We start from the raw sequence: 24,308 nt of genomic DNA on the forward strand, positions 1-24,308 counted from the left end.
TAATATATGTTATATGCTAACCATAACCCCCATCCCATCCCCACTTTCAAACACCCATAGCCTATTTGTATGTTTCCAAGTGCGCAATATATTTTTACTCAAACTAACCTAATTTCAAAACGAAGTATATCACCCGATTCGTCGCAACCGTGCATCAGGTTCAGTTGTCTTTTATTTTTAATCAGCAAGCATTTTTAAAGATCTCAGCTAGTTCTACTGTATGTGAAAATTGCAAAGAACCGTTTCTTATAAATATACTGAAAATGGAATAATGTGCGGTAACCAGAAGACTAATGAGGGTGTATATCGTAGTCTGGCATTAGACTTGTTGATTGACTGTTTCTATAAATATCTTCGGTTCCAGTATCCGAGATATTTCATTTGACGTCACACAGTCTTGTTGTGGGAAATTTGTGAGCAGAAAATGATGATTTCTATGACATACTAGTATCGTCACGACTTAATACAGTTTGTATTCATAACTTCTACATTGTGTTATGGATTTATGTCATATTTAATATTTCCATATTGTATTATGCGTATGTGTCCAAATATATATTAGTTATAGAAACTATATCACAATTTGGAGTGCATTTGCCCCTGAAACGATGTGTAAATACAGCAGTGTGAAATAGTCGTGCGGTAAATAGTCTCAATAATGCCAATGACCAATAACAGAATTGATCAGAAAAAATAGACAGCTTATTATGGGTTTCTAGCAAACGTTATTGGCAATCTATCGTCGACTGATCTATTTTCAGTTCTGTAGGTAATTTTATTTTGTATATAACAACGGATTTCGTGTGCTCTGCCCCATTAAACGGAGCGGCAGTCATGTTGAGCGAAGACAGTTTGCGAAGCATCGAGTCCGGTTCCGAAACAGATCTTACCAATGTGCTTGAAGCATTTAATTCAGAGGTGAGTTTGATGTTCAGTTTCTATAGTGCTCATCCGTATACTCCTACTTTTGAAGCGAAACCCGCAATAACACCCGCTACCTGCTCAATTGTGCTATTCTGACATGTGATTTTAAGGATTTGTGTTGCAGTGCTTGTAGGTGTCAACCCTAATTGGTTTCCTATGAAATGTTATCCCCCATCTTTGACAGTTGCACCTTGATGTTGATCCAGAATTCAACGCATACACTGCACATTGACTATCTTTGTATATGCAGAATTGAATGTTAATCCTGTGTATCACTCTGTGAACTATTAGTATTGATAATCCAGTTTGTACCAGCCTGCATAGCTTTTACATAGTAATTTTCTCTTATCATGGTTTTCTTTTCTGAAGATATTTTCATCTTGGGTGATTATTGGTGACAAAATCAGAGACTGCAGTGATTGGCATATTTCTCCATATCATGTGTTGCTGCATTTAATTGTTTTTGTTTTAACCCAATGATTCAGACCAAAGGCAGGTAAAAATTAAGGCTGTAACGATTCACTCGCATATTCGAAGAATCGAACCGTAGCCCTTCATGAATTCAATTCGTTATTCGTGGTCATAAGAACCGAATATTCATGAATATTTACAATTTTTATAAGGGAGTGTGTTTTACTTGAACCCTATGTCCTTTTTCAAAACGAGATATGCAAGAATGCAATATGTACTAGCCTTGTAGTAGCCCAAGTCATGTTAGATTGCAAAGGGCGGACATGTTACTGTCAACTATAACTATTACATACAAAATTTAGGTTCATGAGATGACTGGTTATTGCTGAGACAAATTAACACTGTCAACATTAGCATTCAATATTGTGCAGCAATCATTTAACTACAATATTGTATTCATGAATAATTATTCGTATTCGTTACCTTATATTCGTGATACGTATCATATTCGCAACATAGTGTATTCATTACAGCCCTAGTAAAAATACATTTATTACTTTTGCTTCAGTTGTTGACACCGGTGCTATGGAAATGCACCCCCATGGACTTACTGTATTTGTAAATGTGGCCTAGCAAGGCAAAACATAAATATGCTGTCTCTTTTTACAAATTACACAACTAGTTCCAGTTTGGCTGTCATGTAAACACTATTGCACTATGCTGCATTTTTATTGTAACTGCAATACTAAAGAATCCTGATTATCGTGACGATAAGATTATCATACTATGATACATTATGTGTGTATGGAAACGGATATGGTGTACGATTGGTTAAGCATAAGTCTTTTTCCAAGGTCTGCTCTTTTGTTTAAAATACAGTGGAAGCTGTCAAATACACTGGCAGCTGTCCAATCCAGCAAGTTGTCAACACTGGCATAAAATCTCAGTCCTGCCATGGCTAGTACATTTATCATCATTTGAAAGCTCTGCAATCCAGCAACTGTCATTTCCGGATCTCAGCATGAAATGAGCCGCCCGAATATGTGTTTATACAGTCTAATCCGGCGTGTGGCATGGAGTCTGCCAGATGTGAATTGTCACCAATAATCCTGCGTTGGAACAACATGGTTGCCGACAAAGTTGATGTAATCTTAGTTCATTAGTTCAGTATGGGTATACTTGTACATGTAATTAGTGAGCTGACATGTTGACTTTGTCTTTTATTGTCAATGTGTGCAGTAATTGAGAGAACCATGTGATACAACACTGTATATGAGGGAGACAAAACTGGTTCAGTTCTAGTTGTAGGTAACCGTGTCAGCTTTACAATCCGGCACGCTGTCTAAACCAGATTATTTCTTCAGTCCCAACGACTGCCGGTTTAGACAGCTTCCACTGTACACAGTTGAATGGAGTGAGTTAGTTTAGTTTTACGCCTCACTCAGCAATATTCCAGCCATATGGCGGTGGTCTGTAAATAATCGAGTCTGAACCAGACAATCCAGTGATCAACAGAATGAGCATCGATCTACGCAGTTGGGATACGATGACATGTGTCAACCAAGTCAGCGAGTCTGACCATTTGATCCTGTTAGTCGCTTCTTTGGTGATGGGTTACTGAAGATCAATTCTAACCCGGATCTTCACGAGTCCAATTGAATGGAACCAAAACAAAAATGAATGGAATTCCAAAGGAAAACTTTTGATTGTTCTTGAATGTTCTTGTTCATTTTGTGTGTGATAATTAGTTTGTAATTAATTGTATAACAGCTGTGTTTATTTCCTTTCAGAATGCCCAGACATTCAGCTTCCCTAATGTAACTACTGACTTCAAACAGGTGAGCCATTTTGAAAGAATGGGTCATGCACTGCACCTTTCACTATTCAGAGCTCAGTGGCTGCTTATTTTCAAAATGACCCTAGACAAATGAGAAACAATGATAAACCGGGACAGTTTGTGTGTTTGGCACCCCAGTGTGCATATTATCATGTTTTTAACTATATTCCATGTCTGTTCATGTCTGTCACTCGTTCTCAAACAAATGATAACTGGAAGATTCAACGTTTAAACTATCCGATATTGTGTTTTTGCAGAAATGCGTGCAGACGATCACAGGTCGCCTGAAGGGGGCACTGTCGTCCAAGTGTCAGATTCTGTGCCTGCAAGCCCTTCGGATCTACAGTCGTGAGAAGGAAAGGATGGAGGTGTTGACATCGGACGACACCCTGGAACTCCTTGTCAAGCTGTCCGGGCTGCAGTACTACGCAGAGGAGGAAGGGGAGGGAGTCACTATCCAAGATGGAGACCAAGATGGTGAGGATCACATAGTTTATTTTTATGCTGCTTTTAGCAATATTCCAGCAATATCCCGCTTGGTGACACCAGAAATGGGATTCACACATTATACCCATGTGGAAAACTGAACCCAGTTTGTGATGATGTCAATTAGGGCTGTTATGTGAGTGAGTGAGTATGGTTTTACGCTGCTTTTAGCAATATTCCAGCAATATTAAATCGGGGGATACCAGAAATGGGCTTCACATATTTTATCCATGTGATAAATAAAACCCGGGTCTTCAGCGAGCCGAGCCGACGCTTTAACCATGCTCACTATTAGCCTACCACACCGCGCCAAGGCTGTTATGATTCAATCATGTATTTTGTGAATCTAATTATTCCTTCATGAATTCAGTTTATTATTCACGATCACTAAAATAATAAAATATTCATGGTACTTTTTTTTTAAAAAGGAGTGTTTTTACTTAAATTTAGGTATTATTTATCTGAGTGAGATGTGCAGAATATAATGTCTTTGAATATCAGGCAGGATAAGAGTCAACATGTTATATTTAATGTGACAGTAATGATGTAACTGGTCATTGTTGTGATAAACTAGCACTGTCAAACTGGTAAAAAACCAGTCAAAGAATATATTTGGTTATTATTTCTCGGAATATGATGAATACATAAACTGCTGTTGTGTTATTGTATTTGTTTCTCAATAATCATATTTATTAACCAATATTTGTGATATGCATCATTTTTGCCAACCACATGATCATAGTTGTCAAACAGTTAGGACATGTACGTTGTCAAACAGTTAGGACATGTACACTGTCAAACAGTTAAGACATGTACATTGTCAAACAGTTAAGACATGTACATTGTCAAACAGTTAAGACATGTACACCGTCAAACAGTTAAGACATGTACACCGTCAAACAGTTGAGACATGTACACTGTCAAACAGTTAGGACATGTACATTGTCAAACAGTTAGGATATGTACACTGTCAAACAGTTAAGACATGTATACGCGTCAAACAGTTAGGACATGTACATTGTCAAACAGTTAGGATATGTACACTGTAAAACAGTTAAGACATGTACGTTGTCAAACAGTTAAGACAGTTTGTCAAGACATGTACACCGTCAAACAGTTAAGACATGTATGTTGTCAAACAGTTAAGACATGTTGTCAAACAGTTAAGACATGTACACCGTCAAACAGTTAAGACATGTACACCGTCAAACAGTTGAGACATGTACACTGTCAAACAGTTGAGACATGTACACCGTCAAACAGTTGAGACATGTACACCGTCAAACAGTTAAGACATGTACACCGTCAAACAGTTAAGACATGTACACTGTCAAACAGTTAAGATATGTACACCGTCAAACAGTTGAGACATGTACATCGTCCAGGGCTACAGATAAGGGGCGTACAGGCGTAATGTACGCCTCAAAATCAATTAAGTACGACATAATATAAGATTTCAAGCGTATCATGTACGCACATAAATACCTTTGTACGTCTAACATTTAATTTCTGTGCGTATCGTGCAAATGGAAATTTATTTCGGATAAATACTTGTCAAGTTTCTTTTGCGAAACATGATTTGACACATGAGGAAACCCCGACAGTAGGAATCCCTTGCGTTGCCATGCAACGATATGCGTCACTATTTTTCGATTGGATAAATACTACACTGTTCCTATTTATATCCAGTCGGACCTGGCATTTCGCGCATCACACCGTCGCTCAGTTATTTCTCACGCGTCTTCAAATACAAATACATGGTTAGAAATAGTGATCGATGAATCGTCCAGACAAACCACATCACCAACTCGCTCACAAAAAAACATGTCAGTACTTCAAAATTCTCAGTACACCTCCACTTGCAATATGATGTGTAAGTACACTCACACCCCTAAAAGTTATCTGGAGCCCTGCCGTCAAACAGTTAAGACATGTACATTGTCAAACAGTTAAGACATACATCGTCACATCTTGTTGTGTTGAAGCAGGATATGATTTAAGACATCTGATTAAGTGAATCTTTGAAAATCAAACATTATGTTTGAGACATTACCAGGTCAGGATGTAACACTAGATTTCAAAGCATACATAAATTTCATTGCCCAGCTACTCGTAGTCAAGGGGATGGCAACGCAGGCTTATCGTTGATCTCACAGTCTATAGATTGGTGTTGTAGAAGTCATAGGTCGACTGACATATAACAATTTCACTAACAGGATCATCATAATTTAGTTGATTGGTTGACGCCGGGCTAATTATCCAATGAACATTGTCGTTAGTAGACATTGCCAACTTTGACAATGGATATCACGCTAAAAAACCCAACTCATTTGAACCCGTGAAGGTCCGAGTTAGAATGAACCTTCAGTAACCCATGCTTGTCGTAAGAGGCGACTATTGGGATCGGGTGGTCAGGCTCGCTGGCTTGGTTGACACATGTCATCGGTTCCCAAATTACGCAGATCGATGCTCATGAAGTTGATCACTGGATTGTCTGGTCCAGTGATAGACTCGACTATTTACAGACCGCCGCCATATAGCTGGAATATTGCTGAGTGTGGCGTAAAACTGAACTCATTAGTCACTCCCAACTTACTTGAACTCTGAGAGTTAAATGAAATCTGATGTTGAATGAAGAATCGAACCGAAACTTATAGAATCGAGGGTCCAATTGACTCCAATATCGAACATCGAATCGAATCAGGGTCTGGGTGAATTGTTGCAGCCCAAGTGAAGTTTGGAGATTATCGGTGTCTGGGCATTATTTTTCATTTTGAACTGTTCAAGTCATTTTGGAATTTTATGCTAAATTGGACACTTGGGTTGACACACAGATTGAGTATAAATGATGATAAATATAGACGTGAGTGAGGCTGGGGGTGAGTTTAAGACAACCTGGAATTCAAGTTCAACACTTCTAAATTAGACACAAGAAGTTTCGACTGTATGTAATTTCCAGATATTTCATCATGATAAGGAGGTCTTCACAATTGATACAAACCTTATGGTAGACTCGATTGCTGATTGGACTGCCTCCGTGGTGTAGTGGTTAGAGCGTTTCTTTCGCGTGGTCGCGGGTTCGATCCCCGACCGCGTCATACCAAAAGACGTTAAAATATGGTACTTGTTGGTCCCCTGCCTGGCGGTCGGCGCTAATGGGTACAATAAGGACTGGTCAGCTTGGAGTCAGTATAATGTGTCTGATTGGGGTATTCCTGCTTAACTGCGGTATAGTATCTCAGTGAGCTAGCGCTATAAAAACAGCATACGTCTGGGCTAGTACAAGCAGCCACACATACACGCATGCACGTCATCATCATATGAGCGAAATATTCTTAAGTGCGACGTTAAACCCCATTTCACCTCACCGATTGCTGATTGGTTGTTCACAGTGTCTGGCGAGTATGAAGTCATCTCATGGCATGATAGGATTTGTTTTTTCTTTGTTTAATGCCGCACTGAGCAATGGTCCATCTCACTCACTCCATCTATATCATGTATATGATAGCGGTATATAAATAAGCGAGTCTGATCTAGATGATTTACGCATATGGGATACGATGACATGTGTTAACCAAGTCAGTGGGCCTGATCACAGCATGATAGGAAACAAAGGGACCAATTCCCTTGCAACTCACTGCATTTGCTCAGTTTAAAATGTTTGTCATTGTTAAGTTAAATCATTGAAAACAATCTAATGTAACTTGTATTTTTACAGTGATGGTTGAAAGCCAGAAATGCCTGTGCAATCTCATCTTCAACAGTACAGTTGCTCAAAGATATTGCAGGTGAGTACACTCTCAGACCTGTGTTTTGATTGGTCACTGCTTCATTCTCTGCCCTTCTCTGTAGTCACATGATTGTCGCTATTATGATGATAACTATTATTATTGCTGGAATATTGCTGATGTGGCGTTAAGCAACAAATATCTTATCAATAAGCGTGTAGTGATATTGAATGTGACATCAAATGACAACCACTCAGTTTTACTTTACTTTACTTTACTCTGTCCTCCAGACCGAAGATCGGTATGAGCTTCGTAGCTTCACGTATCTGATGGAAGTGTTGAATCCAGCTGCTTGGCGCTACAAGAGAAAGAAGAAGAGTTTCAGAGCTTAAGGACCAGGATGTGGGCCTCTGTGGTGAAATCCTTAAAGATCCTGTTCAGCCTGCATTGGCGGCTGAGAAGAAACGACAGATGGGGTGAGTCCTGAATTTGTGGTGGGGTTGGCCCAGTGGTTGAGGAATTGACCCATGATGGAGTCCTGGGTTTGATTCCGCATGTGATTTTGATTCACAGTATGTGAAGACTGTAATAGGGTGTTGGATTGGGTGCATTCCCCGCTGTGTGGCTTGAAGTAACAACTTTGTAATATGCAACACTTTTGCAATGGTCAGAACACTTAAGTCATAATGAGTATTAACAAAACACAGCTGGATGTAGTTGAGTTAGGCGACCTTATGACTGTATTAAGAATAAAACAAAGTTGTTATTCATAAAACATGTCATGTATTCACAACCCGCTGACTTTCCCTGATTACTTGTACTAGTTAAGCAGCCTCTTTCGACCTCGTCAGATCACTCAGATGTGTGTCCCTCAGAATGATGTCCCTTTGTCTGTGTTGTCATCATGTGACTGACTGGAGTTTAGTTTCACGCCCGGCTTTTAGCAATATTAGAGCAATATCACGCAGTGGGGACACCAGAAATGGGCTTCACACATTGTGCCCATGTGGGGAATCGAACTCAGCCGATGGAATAGTGTGCGAGCGCAGCAGCTAAAACCACTAGGCTACCCCACTGCCCCTGTCATCATGTGAGAGAAATGACTGAAGAAACTTGATCTTACCAGAGAACAGTCTGAACTGTATTTCGCCTGAAAGTCCAGTTATAAACCCAGCGTCGGCTTTGTTTCTTCTTATTTAGCCACTAAGACACATATCCTGACATTAATGCTAGCATCTCTTCTTCACTTGATGAATCCATGTTTCTGAGTCATGCTTGAGAATCGTGCGAGATTTGAATTGTATGTGACTTGAAAAATACAGAAACAACAAAGTTGTTATGATCTTTATTGTTCCTTCAAGCTGTTTCTACAAGTGACACCTTGAGAATAAACCTTCACAGTAATGTGGCTGGAATATTGTTAAACCACGACTCACTTTCGTTGTTGGTTAAGTCTTGGTTCAATGGTTGGTACCCCTGTATGTTTGAAACTGATATTCTGGGGAGCTGGGATTTTTGTTTAACTGTACAATATCTTGAAGACACAGCCATTTGCAAATGGTTTGCAGTTGGGAAAGACAAAGGGGTTAAAGGGGAGGTAATTCTTCAATACCAATAAGTTTCCATTCTGACTGGATTTTGAATATTTTCCTTTTTGATGAATGGTATGTGAAGTCATAAGTTGTTACTGCTTTGGAATAAGTATTTTGCATTTTGTTTTGTGAGGAAGATTCTCGGTTGTTTTAAGTTTTATCAGAAACTGAGCTCACTTTACCCATTCATCACCACTTCTTCCGTAACCTCCAAGAAGACTCGGTCCCCTATCTCGATACTTGTTATGTGGGAAAATCACGACAAACCAATCAGAGCGGCGTAAATGGCTGTGGAAGCTTTGATAAAAAATAATCCAGATGCTTTAAATCGTTATGGCATTATGTCATTGTTTAAAAAATCATGAAAAAATATATATATATCGGTGTTATTGAAAGTAGAAACAACGTAGCTATAAGGATTTTGCTGCCTTTATGAAGTTTTAATAAGAATCATCACGATTGACGGTTAGAGATTCAAAAACTCTGACGTCGTTTGTTGACATAACTGCTCTCATGGGTCCAACTGAGTGTATTTCTGGCTCGATCTTATGGGGCTTGTTATGGAGATTATGCAATGTTTGTGTTCCGCATTAAACAGACATGAGAATTTCCCACGGATTTCGGGAATTTTTGTTTCATTTTTAATGTTTTTGAGATCGATGTAAATCTGCAATAAAAGACCCCCAAGACCCTCAGCTAAATTTTAAATTTTTTTGTGCTTTGACGTTCTCATGTCTGATTAAACAGATAAAGCAAGGATTAATCTGTTTGGAGTCAGTATACTGTATGTGAGAAGGGTTTCTGCTCACTGCTAAATGGTAGGCTAATTGTCCAGCGATATAAAATCGACACTAGTTCAGTCTAGTTCAAGCACACATGTACACGGTCCGTGAAGATAATGGTTAGAATTGATTTTCAGTAACCCATGCTTATCATAAGAGGAGACTAACGGGATCAGGTGGTCAGGCTTGCTGACTTGGTTGACACATGTCAGAGTATCCCAATTGTGTAGATTGATGCTCATGCTGTTGATCACTGGATTTTCTGGTCCAGACTCGATTATTTACAGACTGCCACCATATAGCTGGAACATTGCTGAGTGCGGCGTTAAGCAACAAACCAACCAACCACACATCAATAAACATGTGTAGTGATATTGAATGTGACATCAAATGACAAGCCACTCAGTTTTACTTTACTTTTACTTTACTCTGTCCTCCAGACCGAAGATCCGGTATGAGCTTCATGGCTTCACGTATCTGATGGAGGTGCTGGATCTCACGCTGCGCGCTGCAGAGGAGAAGAGGACAGGGCTTGGCGACCAGGATGTCGACCTCTGTAGTGAAATCCTCAAGATCCTCTTCAACCTCACCGTGGCGGTTGAGAAGAAATCGGCAGATGAGGTGAGTCTAGATTTGTGGTGGGTTGGCCCAGTGGTTGATGAACTGACTCATGATGGAGTCCTGAGTTTGATTCCACATGTGATTTGATTCACAACGTGTGAAGACTATGTCGGTGTTCGTTAAGGTTCATTCCCGCGGTGTGACTTGAAGTAACAACTTGTAATATGCAACACATTTGAAATGTCAGAACACCCAAATCATAATGATATTAACTCGCTTACAACTGGATGCAGTTGAGTTGTATAACCTATGACTTGTATTAAGAATAAAACAAAGTTGTTATCCACAAAACGTGTGATGTATTCACAACCTATGACTTTCCCTGATTACTTGTACTAGTCGCAGCCTCTCGACCTGTCAGATCACTCAGATGTGTGTCCCTCAGAATGACGTCCCTTTGTCTGTGTTGTCATCATGTGACTGACTCAGTTTAGTTTTACGCCGCTTTTAGCAATATTCCAGCAATATCACGGCGGGGGACACCAGAAAAGGGCTTCACACATAGTGCCCATGTGGGGATTCGAACCCAGGTCGTCGGCGTGACGAGCCAGTGCTTTAACCACTAGGCTACCCCACCACCCCTGTCATCATGTGAGAGACATGACTGAAGAAACTTGATCTTACAAGAGAGAAGTGTGAACTGTATTTCGCCTGAAAGTCCAGTTATAAACCTAGCGTCGGCTTTGTTTCTTCTTATTTAGCGGGGGCGGTGGGGTAGCCTAATAGTTAAAGCGTTGGCTCGTCACGCCGAAGGCCCGGGTTCGAATCCCTACATGGGTAAAATGTCTGAAGCCCATTTCTGGTGTCCCCCGCCGTGATGTTGCTGGAATATTGCTAAAAGCGGCGTAAAACCAAACTCAGTCAGTCAGTCTTATTTAGCGACTGGGACACACATCCTGACATTAATGCTAGCATCTCTTCTTCACTTGATGAATCCATGTTTCTGAGGCATGCTTGAGAATCTTGCGAGATTTGAATTGTATGTGACTTGAAAAATACAGAAAAAACAAAGTTGTTATGATCTTTATTGTTCCTTCAAGCTGTTTCTACAAGTGACACCTTGAGAATAAACATTCACAGTATTGTGGCTGGAATATTGTTAAACCACGACTCACTCGTTGTTAGTTAAGTCTTGGTTCAATGGTTGGTACCGGTATGTTTGAAACTGGTAATATTTTGGGGGCTGGGATTTATGTTTAACTGTACAATATCTTGAAGACACAGCCATTTGCGAATGCTGCAGTTGGGAAGACAAGGGGTTAAGGGGAGGTAATTCTTCAATACCAATAAGTTTCTATTCTGACTGGATTTTTGAATATTTTCCTTTTGATGAATGGTATGTGAAGTCATAAGTTGTTACGGCTTTGGAATAAGTATTTTGCATATGTTTTGTGAGGAAAGATTCTCTGATTTGTTTAAGTTTTATCAGAAAACTGAGCACACTTTACCCTTGCCAACTAGGATACAGATCTGCAGCGATCTTTGGTCCAATTCATTGAGATTTTTAGATCAGGTTGCTGTTTTAGGAAAATTTATTATGGATGGATATGATGTACAGAAATGAAACAATATCCTTATTACGTAGATATGTTAGATTCTCTGATAAAGAGTCCAATTAACTTAGTTATGATGATAAAAATTGCATCAGTCCTAATATGTGAAATATGTAACGCTGCACACAACTGTGGACTGCCTCTTTAGTCAAATGGATAGATCAGGGCTAGTTTGGTGGATCAGTCCACGAACACATCATACCTAAAGACATTAAAGATGGTACTTGTTGTTACCCTGCCTGGGGCCATTGAGGTGATATAAAGAACAGCATATTATAAGTTAATCACTGGTCTTGAGGGGGACATGGGCTGATGTACCCTCGATGTTTGTTTATGTTCCCTGAGCCCTGGCGAGGGTAACAAAAAGAAACATCGAGGGTACATCAACCCATGAACCCCGAGGGATCAGTGAACAACGTATTTATCTTACCGAACACCTCAATGGTAATTTTGAACTGTTTGAAGCACGGGTTTCGATCATAGTATGGAGTACCAGACGACAAGACAAGAAAAACAAATTTAGAGTTATCTCCTTTCCATCGATTTGCATTCGCAAAACATCTGTCATTTCCGTACATCATTTGTGATTCAATGTCGTTTGAGATAAAGAATTACTACTATGAAGTACCAAATGAGTTCGACATTCCCAGCAGGGTACATAGAAAATAATAGAAGAGCGTTCAGCCAATCAGAAAACGACATTTATGTGTGACTTTGTGAGGCAAGATAAAACAGAATATTGTGTCTGAACGGGGTATCCATGTGAAACTGCATCATGCTGTCGTAAAGATCTTGCATTTATCTGAACTCTCTCTCTGTTTACGATTTACCACTCCTGTCTTAGAAATTAGAAATGCTGTATTGTAGGGTTGTGATGAGCTTGTATGTACTTCCTGGGTACTTGGGTACCTGACAATACACGGGTACTCCTTGCAGGTCTCATGAGTTGGTGGAATTGTCTCATTGGGAAATGTTTTCAGCTGCACCTATAACTACGTCTGATCATGAATACATCAAAGCTTTATCTTAACTCAAGGGGCAGGTGGGGTAGCCTTAGTGGTTAAAGCTTCTGCTCGTCACGCTGAAGACCTGGGTTCGATTCCCCACATGGGTACAATGTGTGAAGCCCATTTCTGGTATTCCCTGCTGTGATATTGCTGGAATATTGATAAAAGCGGCGTAAAACCCAACTCACTCACTCAATCACTCACTCTGAACTCACTCTGAACTCACTCTGAACTCAAACATCACGAAACCCAAAGTAATGCATACATTGTTAGAAAGAAAATGTAAGTCACTCATAGTGTAATCTAGGAGATTTGTCATTGAACGATACATTACGAGGTCTTAGGATGACATCTTTACCTTGTCAGGATGCCCCTGATCCACTACTTAAGATCCTGACCCCAGTACCAGAGATACCTATCCCAGCTCAGCTGTACTGGATAGGCAACAGTCCTATCACTCACATAGTATCGTTACACCTCTACACACTAGACTAACACTGTCTGTCCTTGCATGTTGCAGGAGGAAGAGGCCCACTTCATGAGGCTGGTGAGCGTTCTACGGGATCTGCTCATGTGCACAACCATATCTAAAGACAAGCAGGAGGAACTACACAGGTGAGCATGACTCTGTGATATTTTACCGTGATTTTCTCCAGTCATCTTCAGAAAGTGTAGTGAATGCTTGTGTAGCAGCCGTATAATTGCCGTCTCTTGATGAGATTCATACAATGGATGGGTGGTGGGGTTAAAGCTTTCACTCATCACGCTGAAGACCCGGGTTCGATTCCCCACATGGGTACAATGTGTGAAGCCCATTATTGGTGTCCCCGCGTGATATTGCTGGAATATTGCTAAAAGTGGCATAAAACTCACTCATTCAAACTATGGACCTTCTGACCCAAGGCTTTGATGCTCTGTTCAAGTGACCAAAGGCATTAATCCTGTGAAACTAACAAGGCACTTAATGCAATCTGCTGGATGACTCCATGCCCTGCTACACTGACAGGGTAAGGGTGTCTTCTTTGGGATGACTCAAAGCCCTTGTACATGATGAATGTAATGGCACTCATTGAAATTGTGAGTCCCATCTCCAAGAGCTGAGTTTTGGGTCCAGTAGTGGCTCAAGTGCTGTATCACTGAAAGGACTTGCAGTTTGAGTTAATCCAAGATTCACAGCTGCGAGTATTTCTCTAAGGTGATATAACATCAGGGTAATTTTAAGGTTGCATTAGGAAATTCAAACACATGCAATGAATGATGGTAAAATTTTGATATTTTCAGCCACACCGTCAACCTCCTCATCAACATCCCTGTAGACTTCTACGAGGAGTTGTTGACCCCGCTCAATGAGAGTGATGTTCGTGGTGTCGAGAACAAAGACGTCGAATATGATGGCAAAAACATGGAGGCTATCATTGTCCTCATTGAATTTCTCAGTAAAAGGCTGGATAGGGTGAGCATACACTTGAGTATCTTATTGCTGTTGTAAATTTGGTAATGGTACTGAATCTGTATAAGTTGATAAACTTTAATCTTTGTCATCAGTTATAATTATGATCTGATAACATGTATGGTTTTTGTGAAACGTTTTTAGGAACTGCCTAACATTTAAAAGTCTTCATGTTTTACTTAGACTTGTTAAACATTATGTTTCCGAAGTCACAAAAGCCTGCCTCAACTTGACCTTCTTTTGGTTCAGAGTTGTGTCCCTTTGTTAGGATCAGCTGATGATAGGTTAAAATCCAAGATTTGGGCCAGTTACAAATTATGATTCTTGATCTTTCAGCACCATACCTGTGCTTATTAAATTTGATTGTTAAATTTCAAAATCATTTGAAATTAAATGTTTTTGCAGCTGAAATCCACTATATCTCTGTCCTGTTTAAAATATATTATCAATTCATTGCTGATTTTCAACGCTCAATGGGGAAAATATGCTAACAGACAAAAGTAACTGTGCTTCATATAAAATATCATAAAATATTTATTCCAAAACATTTTTGAAAAACTATCGCAGAAGAATATGACCAAACACACTTTTGTCATTGTCTGAATGAAATGCTCATGTTGCACATACATTTAGTGTGACGTTGCAAGTTTCGTGTTTTGCTTGTTAAACTCAATTGTGATTTTGTCACACGTGTTTTTCAGCCCAAAAGAGCATATATTGTTTGTGTAGACTTCTGGTGATAAGAAAAACACATTATTAGTTCTGTTAACACTGCAAAACATTATGCCCCGTCTGTCTGAAAATGAACGTCTACGTGTCGTCAGTATGCTGCAGACTGGAATGCCCAAGAATGAAATTGCTAGACATTTTAATTTTCATCGGAACACCATATCGTCTCTTTAGAGATGTTATCAGCAAAATGGCAACACTCGCGACTTACGTCGATCCGGTTGTCCAAGCATGATGTCACGTCGGCAGGATAACCATATCCGCCATGTTCATCTAAGGAATCGGTTTCAACCTGCAACTTTGACAGCTCGAACGATTCCTGGTTTGAGATCCATTAGTGGGAGGACTGTAAGAAACCGTCTAAGGGAGCACAACATTCGACCCCGACGCATAATACGTCCCGTTTTGCTCCACGTCACCGTCAAGCACTTCTAGCATGGTGCAGACAACCTCTAAGGTTCACACGAGACTGGAACTGTGTCCTGTTTACGGATGAGTCTTGATTTCACCTTGACAGTTCAGATGGGCGTGCTAGGGTTTACAGACGTGATGGGGAACGTTACGCTGACGTGTGCATCACCCAACGTCGTTCATTTGGAGGTGGGAGTGTAATGTTGTGGGGAAGCATCTCACACCGTGGACGAACGGAAGTCATCATTGTCAATGGCAATCTGAGAGGTTTACGTTGCCGAAACAAAATTATTGAACGTCACGTTGTGCCCTTCGTGCAAAACCATGGGCCCGTTACCTTTAAGCATGACAATGCCCGTCAGCACGTTGCACGTGTCGTCACAGACCATTTAAGGCAACAGAACATTGATGTTCTGCCATGGCCAGCAGTTTTGCCAGACCTTTCGCACATAGAACATGTCTGGGATGAAACGGAGAGACGTCTACGTCAACAACCAAACCAGCTGTTGATGCTTGATGAATTGGGTCAATCTTTGGTGACCATTTGGAACAATATTCCTCAAGCGTTTTTCAACCATCTTGTGTCTTCCATGCGTCGCCGTTGTGTGGCTTGCTTCGATGCTAATGGGGGTCACACATGTTACTGACTTTGTGAATTGAGTTCTGATACCACACCTCTGCAGACGTATGCCACGCCATGTTACTGTGCTTAAGTTTCATTCATGAAATTTCCCTAATTAAACATTGATTTAACTGTTTACTTAAGTTTATGTTGTTATTATAATTATTAACAAAATTATAGAACATTATATAAAGCACAGTTACTTTTTTCTGCTAGTATAGTTATTTGCTTCAGATTAATCAGATGAGGTTTGGGGAGATGTTTGTTATGTTTTCCATTGCTGACTGCAGCCCTCCAAGAGTCTTAAGGAGAGCCTGACCCCGATCCTCCACTGTCTGTGTGAAGCCTGCAGACACAACCGCTCAATAAGAAAGTTCTGCAGGACAAAGGTAAGTCAGAATATCACTCAGTTTATCTGGAACTGGTGCCAACTGTTTGGGAATGTCAAGTGATATTTCATACATAATCTTTACCAAAATTAAGGTACACAATATGGAATGATGTTTTGTTCAGGTAAAGATACATACTATTCAAAAGAAGGTAACAAACTAGAGCTGTTTTCACATGCTCAAGGCGCATTACCCCTGATAACCAAAGCTGTATTTGAAGTGCTAGAGGGTTAACACTCATATGACTTATCCCACAGGGTACCCATTCACTGTTGGGGGAACAGAGGCAATTTATGAACAAACTCAGGGTGAGACTGCATGTGTTACGTATGCTGTCACTGTAGTTGATCTGTCATGTAAAAGAGCGCCAGGTGATATATAATAACTTCCTTGATAATCTCCAGGGTATACGCTCCGTTAAATCTCCACTATACCCTAGATGCATCTACGCCTTGGATTGACAATTTTATTACCTCCCTTGGCTGGCTTTTTATCCAATCTTGTTCTACGCTGGGAAGATGAGCGTACCAAGGCTTTTTATTATAACTCACTTTCACTTTTTTTTTCTAACCGATTAAACTTGAGAAGACAATTGTTGCTGAGATAGGAGCTCTTGCATTTAGTTTTTGAAGGTTTCAGACCTGTCATTTTGTCTGTATGGATTTTCACCTAAATCTGAGTCGCACAGCAAGCAAACCTTTGCTATCTTGTTGACACAGGCAAGCTCGGTTGTAACAGCTTATCTGACTGGCTACTGTGAGAATGTGGATCGATCAAAGGGAGGTAATAAAATTATCGGGCCGAGCTGTAGATGCATCCAGGGTACTCGTGGAGATATAGTGGAACGTGTACCGTTATCGAAGATGATGAAATTATAGAATGTTCTGTTACTTTTTTCAGCAGTATATTATTAATGAAATGGATTAAGTTATAGCCAGAAATACACAGCATTGTTGAGATGACAGATTACTGACATGTATTTTGCACCTTTTTAACAAAGATGTGCATAATATACACTAAAATATGCTAACCTGTGAAATTAAAAGAAAAGATAAATAGCCGAGAAATGAAATTCTACAGTTGTGATTGCAGTGGTGTTGTGTGGGTTCCAGCAGGTGGAGATAAGGCTTATCATGGCCACAGGGCTGTGAACAGGTGTGAGTGTCATGTCCTAATTAGTAGTGGTTCTTAAATGCCTTTCACATGTTCACTCAGTATCAAAGAGATAGTGTGAGTTTTGGTATATTCTAGATGTCTAAGATGGTGAATTGATTAGTTTTGCAAAAATGTTTTGGACGATTTTACATTAACATGCTAAGCCTGGCACAACCATTACAATATTGTCTTGTCCTGGCCAGATTATATGTCATCTTATAGCTGCCACAACAATTGCTGAATTCAGTGTAAACAAACAAACAAACAAACAAACAAACAAACATACAAACAAACCTGACTCATGAACATGTTCAAATCTTATGTAAAACTTAAAAGTCAAGGAGTCCTTGTTTCCAGCTTGTGACAGGTGTATGTGTGTTCAGATGCAGTGTCTACATTTCCAATTCCAGATAGCATGTATGCTTGTGTTCAGATATTGCCCCTTAATTTCCAACACCAAATACCCATAAAGATCTGGGTTAGAATTGATCTTCAGTAACCCTTACTTGTCGTAGGAGGTGACTGACGGGATCTAGTGGTCAGCAAGCTCACCTGGTTGACACATGTCATCGTATCCCAATTGCATAGACCGATGCTCATGCTGTTGATCACTGGATTGTTCGGTCCAGACTCAATTATTTATAGACCACCGCCATATAGCTGGGATATTGCTGAGTGTGGTGTAAAACTAAACTCACTCACTCACTCCAACACCAGATAACATGTATACTTGTGTTCAGGTCTTGTTACTTAATTTCCATCCCATATAATGTGTATGTTTGTGTTAAGATCTTGCCCCTTAATTTCCATCCCATATAATGTGTATGTTTGTGTTCAGATCTTGCCCCTTAATTTCCAACCCACATAATGTGTATGTTTGTGTTCAGATCTTATGTCTTAATTTCCAACCCAGATAATGTGTATGTTTGTGTTCAGATCTTGCCCCTTAATTTCCAACCCATATAATGTGTATGTTTGTGTTCAGATGTTGTGTCTTAATTTCCATCCCATATAATGTGTATGTTTGTGTTCAGATATTGCCCCTAATTTCCAACCCATATAATGTGTATGTTTGTGTTCAGATATTGCTCCTTAATTCCCAACCCATATAATGTGTATGTTTGTGTTCAGATATTGCCCCTAATTTCCAACCCATATAATGTGTATGTTTGTGTTCAGATCTTGTGTCTTAATTTCCAACCCAGATAATGTATATGTTTGTGTTCAGATCTTGCCCCTTAATTTCCAACCCATATAATGTGTATGTTTGTGTTCAGATCTTGCCCTTTAATTTCCATCCCATATAATGTGTATGTTTGTGTTCAGATCTTGCCCTTAATTTCCAACCCATAATGTGTGTGTTTGTGTTCAGATGTTTGTGTTCAGATCTTGTATGTTTGTGTTCAGATAATTTCTTAATTTCCAACCCATATAATGTGTATGTTTGTGTTCAGATCTTGCCCTTTAATTTCCAACCCATATAATGTGTATGTTCGTGTTCAGATATTGCCTCTTAATTTCCAACCCATATAATGTGTATGTTTGTGTTCAGGTCTCAGATATTGCCTGTTTGTGTTCTAATCTTCCAATTTCCAACCCATATAATGTGTATGTTCGTGTTCAGATATTGCCTCTTAATTTCCAACCCATATAATGTGTATGTTTGTGTTCAGATATTGCCTCTTAATTTCCAACACCAGATGATGTATATGCTTGTGTTCAGGTCTCGCCCCTTAATTTCCAACACCAGATAACATGTGTATGCTTGTGTTCAGATCTTGCCCCTAATTTCCAACACCAGATAATGTGTATGTTTGTGTTCAGATTCTGCCTCCACTGCGGGAGGAGGTGAAGAGGCTGCCCGAGGAGGGAGACTCCCTAAGGAACAGGTGAGATCCAGAACCACTATCGAAAACATACAAGTGTTTGCACCCAAACTCGGCTCTGAATTTTCAGTAGATTATATAAGCTCACCTGACAAAGTTTGAGCCAGAGACTTTGGACATTCAATGTTGATGTTAAAGTTGTCCTGAAAGAACGAATGCATAAAACTATTGTTTATGAATTATTTAATGTTGTTTCTTCCAGATTGTGTAAACAGTTGACCTCTCCCGTCACAGAAGTTAAAGATTTAGTTGCTCACTTCATGTTTGTGTTGTGTAAAGAGAATGGTAGGTGGAAATGTTCCAAATGTTCCATGCATTCAATATTCACCTGATTTTCATGATCTCAGCTCTAGTATATCATGTATATTGGCCAATTACGCAGATCGATGCTCATGCTGTTGATCACTGGATTGTCTGGTCCAGACTCTATTATTTACAGACCGCTGCCATATGACTGGAAATTGGAATATTTGGAATATTGCTGAGTGTGGCGTAAAACTAAACTCAATCACTCACTCATGTATATTGTAAATTTATTTTGCAACTTGTTTTAACCTCCAACCAGCAACTTGTTTTAACATAATATGTTTTTTTTTTTTTTCAAGATAATATATCTTGTTTGAAAAGAGACTCACTCAAGTGGGTATTGATGTTAACAATCTATAACTGCATGACTGACTTTACATTACGCCAAATAATTCCATTGATCACACGTTTGTATGTTTGGACTTGATAACTTACAGGTGGCATTAACATACCTTAACTTTTGGTGACTTTGTTTATCGTGGAAAATGTGTTTTGAATATTTTCTACCCATTGAGGTTCCAAGTAAAACATGTTAAAATCTTCAAAAGTAAAATGTAGTGAGCTGGACCTTTGCACTAGATACTACACATTTACAAAATGTACTCATATATGAGATTTGTATTGCCAGACAGTTTGGTGAAAGTTCATCTTCATCTTGATAATGCAAGCCCAGTATGTTGATTCCAAGCTGCGGCAGTGGGGTAGCTTAATGATTGAAGCGTCCACTTGTCACACTGAAGACCGGGTTCGATTCCCAAATGGGTACATTGTGTGAAGCCCATTTCTGGTGTCCCCTGTCATGATATTGCTGGAATGTTGCTAAAAGTGGCTTAAAACCATACTCACTCACTCATTCGTTGTTGAGGGCTCATCACGCCAAATTCCCAGGTTTGATTCCCCACATGGGTACAATGTGTGATATTACCGTGATATTACTGGAATACTGTTATAGGCGGCATAAAACCAAACTCACTCACTCATCCATTATTGGGGGCTCGTCATGCCAAATTCCCAGGTTTGATACCCCACATGGGTACAATGTGTGATATTACCGTGATATTACTGGAATACTGTATAAAACCAAACTCACTCACTCACTCATCATTATTGTTATCTTAATATTGCATCAGCATCAGTGACCATACACGTGTCCAGGGCTCAGTACAGCATGATAACATTGAGTTCATCTGTTGCTTCAGTGAATCGTATGGTGAAGTACACGGGTTACGGCAACTGCGCTGGGTTGCTGGCACAGTTCGGTTTGCTCAAGCTGGAACAGGGGAACACCAAGGGAGACTACTCTAGCGACTCTGAGGACTCAGACACGGAGGAATACTCAGAATTGAAAGACCAGTAAGAATATGTGTTGTATTGTCAAGGAACTTAATAACGTAAATGGTCGTAGAGTATTAAGCTTATGTCCAGTGTCAGAAAAGTCAAGTTACAACCTTGAACTTATAAGAAAAGATAAAACGATAGTGATACCAATTTCTAGTTTATTGCATGGAGCAACGTTTCAGTTCAGCTCCTTATCAAACTGGAGGTGAAGCTTGATATCAGTGTAAGAATCTACCTCAAAATGCTTCTGCGTGCAATAAATCAGAAGTTGTCATCTGTAAAGATATCTTTTTTCACTTGTAGAATATTAATCAAACAGTTACCTTTAGCATGTCTAGAGCTCTGCTACTTTCCTACTGACTTATTATTTGGGGGCAAATTCTTCTGGTCTTCAGTAGATTGAGTTAGCCTAATGGTTAAGGTTAGCCTAATGGTTAAGGTGCTTGCTTATCTCACTGAAGACATTGGCTGTGATGTCAACATTGATACACTCAGTGAAGAAGATTTCTTGTGTCCCCTGCCTTTATATTGCTTAAAAGTGAACTATAACTGAAACTCGCTCACTGTTCCCTCAGAATAAACCTTGTGACCGGGCGTTGGGAGGAGTCAAAACCTGACCCGATGGAGGGCATGTCTGAAGAGCAGAAAGAGCATGAAGCCATGAAGCTGGTGGATGCCATGGACAAGTTACACAGGTGAGTCCAATGTAGACAGAGCATGGACAAGTTACATAGGTGAGTCTAATGTAGACAGAGCATGGACAAGTTACACAGGTGAGTCTTGCACCTTGACACCTTCATTCAATTACTGTTTTCTTCTTGTTCAGGCAAGGGTTGATCCAGCCCAGTCGAATCGGCCCTGACGGTGAGTCTAATGTAGACAGAGCATGCCTCGAACCCACCTTGTGTTTTCTTCTTGTTCAGGCAAGGGTTGATCCAGCCCAGTACCCGTACCCGTGTCCCACATTCTGGAGTTGGCTGAATCTGGAGGAGCCACTGCCGCCAAAGAAACAGACTCTGACTGATTCGGCCCGGAGATGTAGTTGTTTCTGACTGACCAGATCAGTGACTGACACCTTAGTTCATTAACTGGAAGCATCTTACAAAGTGTTTAAGTGATTAAAAAATATTTTCAAAATGGAAGTGATGATATTTCCAGTGACAAAATGTTACAAGTATTTTTGTTGTTGCAGCTTATAGGATAGATGCAGAATTTCTTATTCCTTTGGTGATTTTCGCTCTTGAAAGTAATCAAGTTATATACCTAAGCCTCGAAATCTGGTAGACGTTACGAGAAAATTCGGTGAGAAAATTGCAGATAAGTGCAGGCACAGATTTCTTAATTTTTGCACTGTTGTAGTTGGCAGTCTATTGTAAAATATGTCTACTTGTATGGAAGATTCGATATATAAAGAAATGTTGACATCTTATGGAAGAACAAGCCAAATATTTCCTTTATGCTTATATTTGTGTAACTTTTTCTTGTAGTTCTGTCTTGGATTGTCAGACAGGATGGATGTTTTTCGGCGCCATTTCCAAAATTTATACTCCCCCTTCCCCCTTTAGCATTTATATGCACTTAGAGTTAGAAAAAAGCGTACTTGTTAATGTTGCATATCGTTTTCAAAACATCTGTTTGCAACTTGTTACATTTTACTGAATAACTAAAGGTTCGATCTGAAGAAATATGATTCGTCTTTTCTGAAAATAGTTTGTTTTTTTAAACTTAAATTATTGGCGGAATATTTTCAGAATATATATTTACCAGAACAAAGTGCTATAGAAAAGTTATGTCCCAGTGATTCGGTTTTTAAAACATTTGAAGAACACTCATTGACAATGTCATCTTTCATCCTACCATTCAAGAAGAAACCACACAATAGGTGTGTCGTGTTTGTAATCTCAATATTCATCTCAGAAAGGTAAACTGTTCTATCATTGATTCAGTGGTTTAGAAAATAGACATGAACAACTTGCCTTCAAAAATGAATGGTTATATTACGAAGCAAGAAAACTATTTGTAATGGTGAAAAAAAAAATGTTTGTTTCTTGTGTTTGCTTGTCAATGTGCCAATAGGCGGAGGCAAAATCATATCAGACAATACTGTCTTGGTTGTTTAGAGGTGAAATTGAAATATTAGGATGCTAAGAAAGAATTTCTAAAAGTATCAAGGGTGGTATATATAATGTTTTATGCATCCTTGAAACACGTAGGCAATTTGTATAAAACCTAACAGATGACACAATCTGCATGTTTCATAAAATGAGGGTAAACTGAAAACTGATATGAAACAGTTTGATCAGAGGTTAAGTTGTGCTGTGTCACCTGACCTTCATTGTTGAAATATTTCCAGCTCTCTGCTTCTTTTTTATTGTTAAAAGCATATATTCTCCTGCTTGGAAATCTATAAAATTTGTTTTCTTCATAGCAGGGTGTAGGGGACATATTCTCATGCTCAGAAATATATATCCCTCTCTAGTGGGATAGGGGGTGGTGGGGAAGCGAAGTGGTTAAAGCGTTCACTCCTCACGCCAAAGACCCGGGTTCAATTCCCCACATGAATACAATGTATGAAGCCCATTTCTGGCCCCGATTTCTCGAAACAAACTTAAGTTTTTACTCAAATTTCAAACTGAGTTTGACAATTTGAAACAGCTGAATTTTTAACAAGACTGCATTTTTTAAATAAAAAAATCCCAAACAACTTAAGAAATCTATCCACCAAACTCAAATTGTCTACTAAGTTTGAGTTTAATATTGATTTCAGTATATTCTGGGAAATGCATTTTCCTGCGTTTTCTCAAATTTGAGTAAAAACTCTGACTTAAGTCAGAACTCAGACTTAAGTTTCTTTCGAGAAATCGGGGCCTGGTGTCCCCGCCATGATATTGCTGGAATATTGCTTAAAGCAGTGTTAAACTAAACTCACTCTGGTGGGATACATCATATTATAAAGATCACGTGAACCATTCAGATCTCAACATTCTGAGATGGAGGTAAGATAACAGACTTAGTAAGTCTCTAGGATCACTGCATCAAGTCCAGTGTAGTCTGTAGAAGTTCAGTTGAAAACTGTTGTGG

At 39.5% G+C, this 24,308-nt stretch overlaps 1 protein-coding gene across 1 annotated transcript; it reads left to right on the plus strand.

Moving 5' to 3' along the window:
* The first annotated feature begins 674 nt into the window (after positions 1-674).
* Positions 675-23,650, plus strand: LOC124282711 (synembryn-A-like). Its single transcript, XM_046718730.1, has 15 exons — positions 675-918; positions 3,126-3,173; positions 3,430-3,649; positions 7,377-7,446; positions 7,752-7,862; positions 10,201-10,381; positions 13,462-13,556; positions 14,223-14,394; positions 16,444-16,542; positions 19,522-19,586; positions 19,786-19,868; positions 21,089-21,242; positions 21,803-21,922; positions 22,054-22,092; positions 22,164-23,650. The coding sequence occupies exons 1-15, from the start codon at positions 835-837 to the stop codon at positions 22,249-22,251; spliced, it is 1,629 nt and encodes a 542-aa protein (XP_046574686.1). The 5' UTR covers positions 675-834; the 3' UTR covers positions 22,252-23,650.
* Positions 23,651-24,308: the final 658 nt, after the last annotated feature.

This window comes from Haliotis rubra, unplaced genomic scaffold (genome assembly GCF_003918875.1).
Source record: "Haliotis rubra isolate DU_JTF1 unplaced genomic scaffold, ASM391887v1 Scf301, whole genome shotgun sequence".
NCBI lineage: Eukaryota > Metazoa > Mollusca > Gastropoda > Lepetellida > Haliotidae > Haliotis > Haliotis rubra.

Coding starts and splice junctions, on each gene's coding strand:
- LOC124282711 (XM_046718730.1), top strand. CDS start 835: ATGTTGAGCGAAGACAGTTTGCGAAGCATCGAGTCCGGTTCCGAAACA. Junction 10,382..13,461: donor AGAAGAAATCGGCAGATGAG/GTGAGTCTAGAT, acceptor TGCATGTTGCAG/GAGGAAGAGGCCCACTTCAT. Junction 13,557..14,222: donor AAGCAGGAGGAACTACACAG/GTGAGCATGACT, acceptor TGATATTTTCAG/CCACACCGTCAACCTCCTCA.